General features: G+C 45.1%; 1 protein-coding gene across 1 annotated transcript; it reads left to right on the forward strand.

Moving 5' to 3' along the window:
- The first annotated feature begins 6,319 nt into the window (after positions 1-6,319).
- Positions 6,320-12,408, forward strand: LOC123189885 (uncharacterized). Its single transcript, XM_044602406.1, has 6 exons — positions 6,320-7,684; positions 8,699-8,790; positions 9,450-9,524; positions 9,835-9,896; positions 11,220-11,289; positions 11,392-12,408. Exons 1-6 carry the CDS (start codon positions 6,472-6,474, stop codon positions 12,127-12,129), a joined length of 2,250 nt encoding a protein of 749 aa, XP_044458341.1. The 5' UTR covers positions 6,320-6,471; the 3' UTR covers positions 12,130-12,408.
- Positions 12,409-14,059: the final 1,651 nt, after the last annotated feature.

The following is a 14,059-nucleotide window of genomic DNA, read 5'->3' on the forward strand; positions in this document are numbered from 1 at the left end:
ATCAGAGACGGGACGACCGGCAGCAGCTAGTTCATCCCCGAGGCTTTTCATCTTCGCCATGTACGCCAAGCTTGACATGCTGCCCTTCTTGGTGTTGGTGATGGCGATCCTCAGATTGGTAATCCGGGATTGTGAGTGTGAGGCGAAGAGGTTTGTCACCGTCGTCCAAAGCTCGAAGGTGGAGTCCTTCCCGACGACCTGCGCAAGAATTTTTGGCGACATGGAATTGAGGAGATAGGACAGGACTTGCTGGTCTTTGGCGATCCAGGGCCCGTACAACGGATTCAGCTCTAGGGCCGTGGTCTTGTCAGCCTTTGTGACCTCCACCATCCTGGGCGGAGCAGCATTTGTGTTGTCGAAGAGTCCGATCACCTGCGCTCCTCGCAGGGCTGGTAGCACCTGAGTCTTCCAGAGGATAAAGTTTCCTCGTGCGAGCTTCTCCGATGGCGGCGAACCGAGGTTGAGGGCGACACCGGCAGAGGAAGCCATGGAGACGATAGAATGCGGTTTCTGGGTTTTGATTTGTGGGGTATGTGGTTTTCTAGGGTTTTGGTTTGTGGCTAGATGTATAAGAAGAGGCGGCTCTGATGACCATGAAAGATAATGAGCGATCCCTTAACTCCCTCGATGAGGAGCGGGTCGTATATATTGAGATCGGGGCAAGCCTGCCTTGGCATACAAGGAAAGAGTTACAAGAGTTGGAGAAGGATACGAGAGGGGGAAAGTCGGTTGAGATTATACACGTTTTCTCTAACAAGCTCTAGAATGAACCAACATTGCTCCAAACAAAAGTAGGCAGGCATGCCAAGCCCACTGCTACATGGCAAGGACAATGACTCCTATTTAGGATCCACTTGTTATAATGGAACCAATCACATATTGGTGTCATATGTGCAAAGCTTGTAACTCCGAGAACAATGGCACATACGGAAGATATGTCTCCTGAGTGCTGGCTCCAAGAGTGAATATCTCTTGGACATGCCGACGATCCATATCGTAGGACATCAATATTTTATCCGACTCAAGAGTGTAGAAGATCATGTTACAGTCTGGATGAACTGCAACCCACTCAAACTCCTCCGCGAGATTAATAGAATTATTCCATCCAGGTTCATATAAACCACTTGGCCATCCAAGTATATATGGAGCTTCAGCGGTATGCTTCAATGTCCATCGTTGCCTGTCGTAGTCCTCAAGAACATAAGCCACTAGTCGAACCACCTTGTCTTCATGGTCTGCCTCAAAATTGGCATAATGCAAACGTCCTTGGGACAGCTGAATGAAACCGAACTCCTGCTCGCCAGGGACAGGGACAGGTATGTTTCGGCAAGCTTTCCCCCCGGTGTCCACCACGGCTATAGAAGCCTTGTTGGTGAGATAATGCATACAACCGTTGAAGAAGACAGCTGGCAACCTATGGGGAAAGCTAAAATCATTGTCCACTTCATTCTCCTCACGAACCCATCCTCCTGTTTCAGATGAATACACCTCACCAATGACCATGGGGGCTAAGTGCCCATAGTCTCTGAAGAACTCAAACACGTAGAAGTGGGGTGACACGGTTGGATTAAAACCCAGACGTGAACACTGCCATTTGCCCGGTAGTGCAACCCACTCCTTTGTGGCGGGATTACACACAAAGTGATGGTAATCTGTCAAATCCCATTCCCCGGTACTAAGTTGGGTTCCGTAACACCTGCAGAGAAGAAGGCCATTGCAGCTGTCCAAGAGAAAAATGCGTTTGTGGACTGGCAGGAAGTCAAGCAAAGGGGAGACCAACGGGAGGCCTCTGCCAGTGCCAGAGACATTGGTGAAGCGGGGAACTGACCATGGCACAGTTTCACTATCGTGCTTCGTGAAGAAGCCAGCCAGGGTCTGGGGAAGCTTCATACGGTTCACGGGGTGCGAGATGAGGTCCCGCCATGTCGTGGACACGCACTTGAAGCGGCAGACCGATCTGGCAGGGAGGCGAGAGAGGATCTCAACGATGAGGTCATCGGTGAGGTTAGCTACCGGGCACCTCCGTCTCTTGGACCTTCTCCCCTTAACCATCCCGAGCAACAAGTTCTGAGAAATGCAAATGGAGAGAGTCGAAGATACAAGTGAGGACGACGAAAGGGAAGAAGGGATCACATGGAGCGAACAAAGTGGACGCCTATGCTCGACAGTCGACAGGAAAGTCAACTCGATCAGCTGATTGCTTCTTGCTTACATTGCTGGTCCATGACACTTTGGTGCATCATTATTTGAGCGATGCCTGTACCTTCCTATACACGATTTGAGCACCAATATGATAACATGCCTATGTGTGCTATGCTGAAAAAACAAATGGAGTTTGCAGACAAAAAAAATGGGGGCAATAATGGAGACCAAGAGCATTGATATGATGAGATGCCACGGTGGAGTAGGAAAAAAAACTATTTCACGGGTCAGCTCTTTCAAACAAATAGTACAGTTTGCTTTCAGACCCAAATGAAATGTTCATTTTAGAAAAAGGAAGACCTGATGAAATCTGAATGCTAAGATTGAGGTGGTAAGCTACAAATAGTAGCGTTAAATTTGGACCACATCCCTGTAAATGTCTATGTTGATCATCCCTGTTCAGTTTTTCACCACGGAGGTTCCCACTGAGTTTTTTTTTTGAGGATAAAGGGAGCCTTGCATTTCATTTATCCAGGTATACAGTCGGACATGATTACATGTTTCACACTATGTGGCACATCAGCTAAGAAAAGGAAATCACCTTGGATTCTAGCATACGTAGCTAACTCATGTGCGGCCACATTGCACTCTCTATAAGTTTTGGTCACATTACAAGACTCAAAACCTCTCATCAATCTCTTTGACTCCTCATAGCTTGCCCACCACCTGGTTCTGCTAATGTTGCCGTCGGAAACTGCAGACACCACGGCAGAGCAGTCAGATTCCACCAAAATATGGTTTAGTGACAAATTGCTAGCTTGTCTTAGTCCAAAGGACAGTGCCCAAGCTTCAGATTCCTCCGCATCCGTGCAACCCTGAAAACGACAGCCTGCCGAGAATAAAACATCACCCAAACTGTCTCTACCAATGGCACCCACAGCAGTTAAACCCAAGGAGGGTATGAAGGACGCATCAACGTTGATTTTAATGTACTTCTCAGGAGGTTTTGTCCAGCCAGTGTCAGGTCGAGGGATACTAGGAGCTGGCACTGAAATTTCATGCAGTTCCCACTGAGTTTATACTAGCTTGATTCCTTCCGGTTGAATATAGGTGTGGGTACTGCATGTCCTCATGATATGCAGTGGCAAAAGGTCAAAAACTAAAGACCTGGAGTTCTTAGGCTATCGATGTCCTTCTGAAATTCGAGAAAAATTAAGGTCCGCGAGAAGGGAGTACAAACGAAAAATTCTTACCTAGTGCTATATCCTGTGTCAGCACATCGTTGTGTTTACTCTGATGAATTAGTGTTTGCCTATAACTGAAGGTAATAAAAGAAGAATTGGAAATTGGACTGAATTGAATACATAGTCTAGTTGTCCATACGCCATGCCCTGTACTCAGGCTGGTCATAGTGGGAGTAACATAGGTAGTAACATAGATGCCACATAAGCAAAAATGTTGATGTGGCAAGTAGTTAATGAGGAGAGAGGCAAATAGAGTAACATAATATGTTACCATCACATAGCGTTTTTCAATGCAAAATGAGTCTACAAGACAATAAATGAACATGTGTATGTTATTACACATATGACACTTCCCACTATAAGGGTAGTAACATAGAGTAGTAACATATGTATGTTACTACTCTAAGTTACTCCCCATTATGACCAGCCTCAATAACAGCTTGCTTCCACCGAATAATATACTACATCCGTGTCTAGACAAATCTAAGACAGACAATTTGGGACGGAAGTTGTACTCTTGATTGTTGCAACCAACTGCAACTACAACTTGTACCTGCCGTTGGGTACTGTCATCACAAAACTAAAAAGGACCTGACAGTCTGACTCGCACTTGTTTTAGAACAACAAGGTTAGGAAGGCATCTTCGCTGTTTCAATATTGTTCAAAGTCTCAACGAGATAGCTTGATACCAAAACGGTCAAGGAGATTGCGTTTTTAGCCGGTTCAGTGTGGAGGGGTTGCCAATGCATGCGGGAAGTACAGTAACTCTGAATTTGAGTTGATTGAATGATTGAACACCTACTTACTGACTGAAGAAGAAGAAAAATCTATGCGGCTAGGCGCACCCGTCGAGGAGATGGTACCTTGCGCGCCTCGACGGACTGGTCCTCCGGTCCCGCCGACACTCGCTTGCAAAGTACTCCCTGCGTTCTAAATTACTTGTCGCAGGTATGAATGTATGTAGATATATTTTAATTTTAGATATATCCATTTCTGCGACGAGTAATTTGAAACAGAGGGAGTACACCGCATCAGCTCGCCGCGGAGTTTCGCCTCTCCATCGTTCTCAGCCGAACTTGCCGCAGCACCAAGCTCCAGACGGGCCTCGAGCCTCGGGACTCGGCCGTCTCACCGGCATCACACCGCCGCGCCCAGAAGCAGATTCGCGCCGCCCCTGCTCACCCCGCGCCGGTCTCGCTCTGCCCTCGTGTGGGCTCCGTCAGCTTCAACATTCCACCTGCGCAGAGGGTCCTATCTGACGCTAAATGCATCAGATAGTCAACGCCCAGCGGCACAGGTAGGCCGGCCCATCAGCTAGCAATGTAGCGAAGATTCATTATAGCGTGCAGTGTTCTGTTTTCCCTGTTTTTTCTGTTTTCTTATTTTGGTTTCTTATTTTTCTTCTTTTATTTCGTAAAAAAAATCACAAATTGAAAATTTCCGAAAATTGTTCAGATTTCTAAAAAAATTGGTAAAGAAATGTTCAGAAATTTTCATTATTTGTTCGTCTATCTAAAACATGTTCTTTTTTGCGGAAAAAAGTTCCTATCTAAAAAACAAATGTTCAAATTTTGATTAGGATTTTACAAATTGTTCCAACTTTAAAAAATAAATCATTTTATAAACTTGAAGAAATTTTGCACACACACACACACATTTTCTCAAAATAGCGAACAGTTTTTCGAAAAACATAAAAAAATCAATAAAATAAACATTTTAATTAAGCATTTATTCAAATGTTTGAACATTATTCGAAAAACATGAAAAATCCCAGAAAAACTTTTGAAAGCGGAAAGTTTTTGTGAACAAATTTTGAGAACAAAGATATTTATGGAAATTCCAAACAGTGTTTGACATTCCAAAAAAATTTATATTTTATGATAGTTTTTGAAAAATCCAACCATTTACGAAAAGGGGAACTTTTCAAAAAGGATAAAAACAAGTAACACAAAAAACAGTGAGAATTTTTTGAATTTTCTGATTTTTTTGGAGATGCAAACAATTTTGAATCTTTGAACATTTATTGAGAAACAAGGACATATTTTGAATTTGAGATTTTTGAACGTTTTTTGAAATACAGAATCATTTTTGGGAAAAAACAAGAATATTTGTTGAAATTTATAAAAAAAATAAAAGGGAAAAATATAAAACAACAAAACAACAAAAATAAAACGGTCGCATTGTTAAAATTAATACAACTCCCCCTAAAAAAACCTCATCCTCTAGGTGGGAAATTTTACAACACCCTCTATACCATAAAACCTCATCCTCGCCACCGCCACCACCATCCACGGTCGATTCCCAGCCATCCTCACCGCCACCGACCAGCGCTCCACCACGGTGGCGGCTTGGAGGTCACACCCCCCCTGCCTTACCGGGAACAGCCCGATGTCCTCTTCCCTAGCCCACGGCGGCCGCGCGTCGGAGCTCGAGGCAGACCAGCCTACAACGCGCACGCATCAGAGCTCGAGCAGGACCAGCATGCAGCTGCACGCGAAGCTCAATTTTTGAGCAGGACCGGTGCATTGGTCGCGGCCGACGTGAACCTGGGGGCGGCCTCGATGGACCAGCTCCTCTGCCCCGGCTGCATCGAGCCGAATCGATTTGCTGCATTGAGCGGACTTGAGCAGAACCAGGGGCTGGCCTCAATTATAATTCAATTTTTTTTAGAGTGCTTTATGCTACTCTTTAGGGATCATGTTGTAATTTTTTACAGGATCTGTTCTGCTGCAGCACACATCATACCGTAAAGACCCACCAAAACATTTTGCAATATACCCTAAAACGATTTTACTGTGCGAATTTTTAGGGCATATTTTAGGGCATATGCTATATGCTATAGTTGCTCCTGGGCAACCTCGCGGCGTCGGAACCGCCGTGGCCTCTACGAAACCTACACCACAAGTCCCCTCTACGAAACCTACACCACAAGTCCACGAGCATATCTCACCCCGACGCGGCAGCCAAGTTTCCGATCCCTGCAAAACTCGGGCCACAAACGAACCGACCCCCCACACGCGCAGGGGCTCCCTCGGCGAGCGCGGGCACCGCACGAATCCCAAAGCAGCCCGTAACCCTAGCCGACATGGCCGGCGGCAAGCGCCGCTACAAGCGCAACCCCACCGCCGGCGGGCCCCGTCACAGCGCCGGAGCCGGGCGCCGCCGCTCGCTCCCGGAGCTCCCTTCCTTCGTCTCCCCCACCTCCGTCGCCGCCGCGTTCGGCCCTTCCTCCTCGGGCGGCCGAGGGCGCGGCCGAGGCGGCCGGCGCGGCGCCGCGGCGGAACCCGCCAACGCCGTCCCCTTCAGCTACACCGCCGCCCTTCGCCCGTGCCCCGCCTCCGCCGGCGGGGCCACGCGGGCGCTGGAGGTGGCCATAGACACCGGCTCCTGCGCCGATCCGGCCGCCTCCGCGTCGATGTACTCGTACGAAGTGGTCGGAGGGATCGGGCTTGGGTTCCACGGCGACGAGGAGGCGGAGGGCCAGGAGGAGGCCGGTGAGGGCGCGCCGCATCTTGGATTGGGATTCCACGGTCGTATCGAGGAAGAGATGGACGCGGAGGTTGAGGAATTGGAGGAGGTCTCCTTCGTGACGCCGAGGCAGGCTAAAGGCAAAGGGAGGCAGAATGGTGGATTTATCTCCATCGGGGGAGTCAGGATCTACAGCGAGGATACCTCATCACCGGAATCAGAGGGGATGGGCGACTCCGATGAGGAATCAGATTCCGATTACGAGGTGAGAGATCGCAATGCCGATGTTGATAGCGATGAGGAAGATAGTGATGATGATAAGGGGGATCCGGAGTCTGATGAGGACGGTTCGGGGTCAGACTCCGAGGAGGGTCTCAGCATTGGGGACTCATCGGTTGATGATGAGATTGTTGCCGATTACATGGAGGGGATTGGTGGCAGCGAGGAGCTATTGAGCAGTAGGTGGTTGAATGGCATGAAATTGGTTGATTCAGATGATGATGAGATGGATACAGACGATGATGAGGACGGGTTCCTAAAGAAGGGCAAGGAAAAGCTTGAGGGTTATGCACTAATGCGTGCATCTGAGCAGTATGGGATGAAGATGCCCAACTCGGCTGAAAGGCGGAAGGGAAGGAGCTCTAATGGCAGGGATTGTGACAGGGGCCTGGCTAGTATACAAGTTATGGGGCTGGAGGATGTGATGATGGTAAAGGATGCAAGGATGGCAAATCGGTCAAGTAAGGGTTCGAAGGCTTCATCGTCCTCACAGCTCTCCAGGTCCTGGCCCGATGCGGCCAGGAAGAGCAAGAAATATCAGAGGGTCCCAGGTATAAAGCCTTCCATGTTTTGTGCTATTTTTCTTTGTGGTGTGAAGTAAGATTGTTAGGTTGAATTTGATAGTTAATGTGGAAAAACAAAGTAACTCTGCATGCCATGCGTTTAGACTTTGTCTGCAAGTGAGAATCAGTACTCAGTGAATTGGAAATTTTGACCTTACAAATATCTTTTTATTGTTAATTCTGTAGTTTTTGGCTATCTATTTCGGTATAGAAGAGTTGAAGACTATATTTCAGTATGGATTGAATCTATATTTAGTTTGTATATGGAAGCTAGCTTTGAACTTTATTACATACTCCTCTAGCTCCTAGTTGTAAAAAGGTGGTATGCTCATATAAACCGCAATACATAGGTTACGTGTTGGGAAACCCGCCTATGCTTTGAACCAACAGTCACTAGGCTGCCCGTAATGGGAGTATCATAGGTAGTATCATGCATGCCAACTAAGCAATTTTGATGAAGTGGCATAAAATTAAATGAAGAAAGAGAGGCTTGAGTATCATATCATAATACCGTATCATATTAAATGATGTGCTACTTTGTGTCATGCATGGCAATAAATGTAGTCTTTTATGATACCAACATATGATACTATGCATTAGACAGAGGTAGACTAGTATCATATGCATGATACTAGTATATGATATTCCCCATTACAACCAGCCTAAAAGACTTGTTTATTCATCTTTTTATTACTACCTCCGTCTCGGTGATTAAGTCATTCGCGTAGTTCTAGGTTGACAATTTAACTATCTAAATATGTATTATATGTGACAAAAAATATATATTTAGAAACTACATCGATGTAGAAATCTAGTGATATACTTTTCATGACATATAACACATATATAATTTCTCAAATCGATGAGCTAGAGCTACGCAAATGACTTATTCACCTAGACAGAGGTAGTACTATATTTATGTGTGTCTGTCTCCTCGTGTGTTTGGATTTTTTTTCTGGATTTTTTTGTACAAAGTCATAATATTTGGCTTATGCGATTTAGGTGAAAAAAAGAAGCACAAGAAGGAACACATTGCAAAGAAACGCCGTCAACGGATGCTAAGTAGAGGAGTTGACTTGGAGCAAATCAATACTGTGAGTCATATAATTAGGCTTTTTTACGGAACTTGGTTATTCTGAAGATCTTTGCAAATTTTATCTGTTTGCTTGTTTCTAAAGCATCATAACTGGAATATTCGTGTTATAGTTTGCTATTGCCACCCAGTTCAAGATCAGTTATATGAGCATTTTATGAATTTATATGATACTCCCTCCGCCCCGAATTAGTTGTCTTAGACTTGTCTAGATATGGATGTATCTAACACTAAAACATGTCTAGATACATCCGCATCTAGACAAATTTAAAACAACTAAATTGGGACGCAGGTAATATAATAGACAATGCTGCTTTATATCAAGTTGCAGAATAGGAGAAAAAAATGGCTCTTGTTGAAACTTAAAACGTCTGTGGTGAAATGCATGAAAGGAGTGCGATATTTACTACTAGTTCTATCAAATCATTTTCATTTTGAGCGCACTCGTGTACATTGGTCATTCATGTAATTTCATCTTCACATTTGTTTAGAATATACGTGATAATAGTGATGCAGGTGCTGATGACGGTTGTATGTTTCTTGTTTCACTCTTGCTCTGTTATGTCATTATGTAGCTTTTCGAATGTTTTCAACCTGCCCATATTAACTTTGAGCTATCTTGTTTACTGAAACTGGATTACTTCTCTTTCTGATATGCAGAAACTGAGGAAGATGGTTGTCAATCAACTTGATATGTTGTGCTTTCAGCCAATGCACTCTCGGGACTGTTCTCAGGTATGGGTGCCATTCAGTTGCTGGGTTGCTTCTTGAAGCAAAATTGTGACATTATTAAAATATATCTCAAATCAACTTATGTGTGTGATCTCTACAGAAGTGCTACTTTTTTTATCCACATTGACAACAAACTGTATATGCCATTGCTTGGTAGACTGTAATCAACTTACTTGCACTATGAAGCAATTAAAGGGGAATTTAGATAGGACATAATGAAACACTAATACACTGGTGCTACATAAATTAATCAATTTATCATCCTTTTGTGCCCACATGGATTACTTATTATGTTCTTCCTTAATGTTTGTAGGTACAACGCCTCGCATCTATTTATCAATTGAAAAGTGGGTGTCAAGGTTCAGGCAATAAAAGGTAATGCTAAAGTGGAATATGAGCTTTATGCTTTCCATCAAGTAAATTATCACAGTAATAGCACTTCATGTCATCTTGAATCATGATGCATCTGGCTCGTACTTTCATAATAATACATGTTCCCATCTCTTGGATGCTGAATATTGTTAAGTAAGCTAAATATCCTTGGGATATGCTGTTGCAGAACAGTAAGAAAAACACCAAATTGCAACGTGTTCGTGTCTGGTTGGAGTGCCAAAGATCTTTGCATCATTCATCGCCACCATGCCGCCAAGTGTGCATGGAATCAATTGTTTTATTATCTTTTACTTTCCAATGCCTGTGCAACTTTGGCAGAAATTACTGGTGTAGATTCATACGTATTTATTGCAGTATGTTATAATCTTGAGGCAGAAGGTGCATTACCTCTCCTGCAATTATCCATAAGTCCTATTGTGGACAATGATAAAGGGATTAGTGGCTCACCAACCACTGTTCTGTATTGCATGGGCATTGATACGAGACGTATGCCACTGACCTGCACGCTGATCGTGCTCAGTGTGAATACTGTCTAATAAGACAAATGCGTAAGCGATGTGTCCGTGAATATAGCAACTACCATAACACGGTTATCTTACCGTAATGGTTATGGGACAGTTTGCTGCAGAATATTGCACCTCCCATTCACAAGCATGTGTTGCAATGCACCTTTTTTTTCTGTGCTTTTCATGTTTAGTCACTTTGTTGATTTCCTTGGTTTTGTTGTTGTTTTATATATCACTTGCGGAAATGTGATTAGATAAGTGTGGAAACATGTTAAATGGTTAAGACCAGAAATGCTGCTTCCTTTTGTCACTACCACATGACCAGGTAAAATTAGTATTACATGTGGTAGCGCATTATGTTTAATATTTACTCCAGTGGTTAAGTCAAGTAAATAGAAAACATTACTCCACCTCTCCATCATTTTACCCTCGATATCATTGAATAGAAAATGCATCGCATGTGCCTACCCGGCTACCCCGGCGTGGCTGCGGGAATTGGTTGCAATATGTAGTGTTAGAATCACTAGCTCTCTAGCTGCTGCCCAGGACTCTCTAAAGAGATGTGCTTCTCACACGCAATGAGCTACCATTAGTGGGAAGCTTTATTAGATATCTCAATTGCTACAAGCTTGCATTTTACATATGGGGTGCTTGCTTCTTATATAGGCTGTAGGGGTGATGCTACAGTAGCTGACCTCCACAGCTCACAGCCTAGCTGTGTGCTCTAGTTATATAGGATTTGTGTCAAATGTTGTTAAAATATTGTTGTTATTCGGTACCAAGTAATCCTGCCTTACAGGTTTGTTACGGCGACATTAACTGGACAGTCTTCGATGCCATCTGCAGATGGTCAAGTTCGACTTGATAAGGTAGGTAGTCTTTATGTTTGCATTGCTGGGACTATAGTCTGTGATATTTCTCTTGTTTCTCAGCTATCTCTTTGCTAATTATGGCTTGTTCACTGATTCCAGCTTTTGGGGACTGAGCCTGAGGACTATAGTGTCAACTGGAACAGCTCCAAAGGTCCAGCAAGAGCGAAGGGTCTTTCAGCTCCAGGGAAATTGGCGAGGCACAGCGATTCTTGTGGGAAGAACGTTCCAACGAAAAAGGTCTCATTTGCGGAGCGTCCTGTATCTTTTGTGTCTTCTGGCACTATGGCGGAAACTGTTACCGAGGCAGTAGCAGTTGGCTCAACTTCTGGCGATGTGTCATGTGAGAAGGTTGTTGGAAGCGACTCCAAGCTGGGCACCTTTGAGACGCACACCAAGGGCTTTGGTTCCAAAATGATGGCGAAGATGGGATTCATCGAGGGCACTGGCCTTGGCAAAGATGGCCAAGGCATATTGCAGCCTGTCCAAGCAATTCAGCGTCCCAAATCTCTTGGGTTGGGTGTAGAATTTGACAGCGAATTGGAGGCAGCCAAAGCAAGGTCAGAGCCACCGGCCAAAGCAAGGCCAGAGCCACCGGCTAATGCAAGGCGAGAACTGAGTAGAACCAGGTCAGAACCGAGGCGCAACACACGGCCACTGGAGATGTACGACTGCGGCACTTTTGAGAGGCATACAAAGGGTTTTGGATCCAAAATGATGGTGAAGATGGGGTTTGTACCTGGTTCTGGCCTGGGGAAGGATGGCCAGGGCATTGTCAACCCCTTGACCGCGGTAAGACGACCGAAATCGCGGGGGCTGGGAGCTACCGACAAGTACTAACATGTTGCGACATCAAGTTTGCTTTTTATTTATGTTCCTGTCATGTACGTACTTGTTGCCTCTTGGATCACCTAGGTGTGTGTATGCAGGGAGAGCACAGCCTGTTGTCTGCGGCAATAGCAGGCTTCAGGGTTTCGATGCCCCTTTGCAGTTCAAGTAGCCATAGGATTTCCCTTACTTACATTGCAACAAGACATTACTGCTGTTGTTTATCATGTTGATTTCGCAATCCTCTTATCAAGCATTCTGATTCAGCTGTGCTATACAACTTTTCTCTTACCAGCCGGTGTCTACTTTATTCTTTTTTGAAACAGAAGCCAGCGAGGGTCTACTATACTCGAGCAATCGAACGCTTTGCTGTGACAAATATTAATATGCAATTCCTTTTTAGAGTTTCTGGTTGCAATGTGCATATAAACTGACAATATATATACCATAGTAAATAGAGCAGCGTTGCAATTGTTCCTATGAACTGCATAGTTGAGACTTTCATCGAGGCCAGGAGAGTTACAGGACCATTCTTACAACCAGGACGATGTATGAAAGGTGTAACCATGTCCTAGCATGCTCACAAACTGCATCCCTGAAAAAAAAAGTTGCTCACGGACTGCACACGGAGTGAATTTCGTTAGGCTAGAAGTAGCTGCACTGAGAACAAAGAATTTCGTTACAGGACCATTCTTACAGGCCGATGTATGGAATGTTGCTCACAAACTGCGCCCTGGATTGAATTTTGTTATAGGTATATAAAAGCAACAAACAAAGAGCGCGAACATCTGTTGGTCTCTTGGTAAACAACTGAACGATTTGACTTGACGATCTATATACACTCAACAAATAAAAAAAATTCAATTGTGCCGCAAGACTGATAAAAAGATGAACATTGAAACATTGATGTATCGTGCTAAATATTTGGGCGGTACTGGGCGCCGGTCGATCCCTGTGCGTCCGATTTGGCATCTCCCAGCCATCAGATCTGGTCAACGCCAGCGTCCCCCGTCCTCTCTTCGTCCCTAACCTCTTGCATCCCCATTATTTTTCCTTAAATCATATCAACGAGCAGGGGAGAGAAAAAAGAATGGAGTCACTAGACCCAGCACGACTCCATCGGGTGTTCCCTCGCGAGGCGTGGGCGGCCACGTTCATCGCCGGTGTGTAGTGCCCTCTCTCGCTTGCCATCGTCCATTCCCGCATGGCTGCGTGCCAATCCGGCCCAAAAAAGTGCTACAAAACAAGATGTTGGAACCGGCAGGTGCATTTGCTGGAACCGGCGACTAGGAGTGTTACAACCAGCGACACAATTTGCTAGAGCCGACGGCCACATTTGCAGGAGCCGGTGACCGCATATGTTGGCACCGACGAAACTAAAAACTGGAAACATCGTTCTCAAAAGCTACTACCGGCAAAATAAAATGCTACAAGCGATGAATAAAAAAAATGCTACTATCAAAAAGGGAATTGTTGCGATTGGCGAAACCAAAAGCTGGAACCAGTGAGGGGAAAAGCTACTACTGGCGGAAAAAAATGCTAGAACCGGCGAATCAGATTGGTGCTAGAGGATGAAATTGCTGTGACCCGCAAAATAAAAAGCTGGAACTGACAAATTAAAAAGTTGCAACCGGTTAACTCGAAAAAAACGTAGCAGGAGGACGGCAACATAGCAAAAAGATGATGTTGCAACCGCATGGATGTGCGAGCGTCGTCACCTCGAGCTCGCAGGGGAGCGCGCGGAGAAGACCGAAGGTGCGAGACCATGGCAGCGAGGCAAAAGATGCTAGGAGAGGAGGGAGTGAGAGACATCGCCAAAAAGGAGACAAAATCCATGGCGTGGTGAAAAGCGGCGCCGACCAGCAGCAAGAGCATCAGATGGACAGAGGAAGGAGACGCCTTGTGTAGCTAAGAATGAAGAGCTGGTCCGATTGAGAAGATA

Source organism: Triticum aestivum, chromosome 1A (genome assembly GCF_018294505.1).
Source record: "Triticum aestivum cultivar Chinese Spring chromosome 1A, IWGSC CS RefSeq v2.1, whole genome shotgun sequence".
Taxonomy (NCBI): Eukaryota; Viridiplantae; Streptophyta; class Magnoliopsida; order Poales; family Poaceae; genus Triticum; species Triticum aestivum.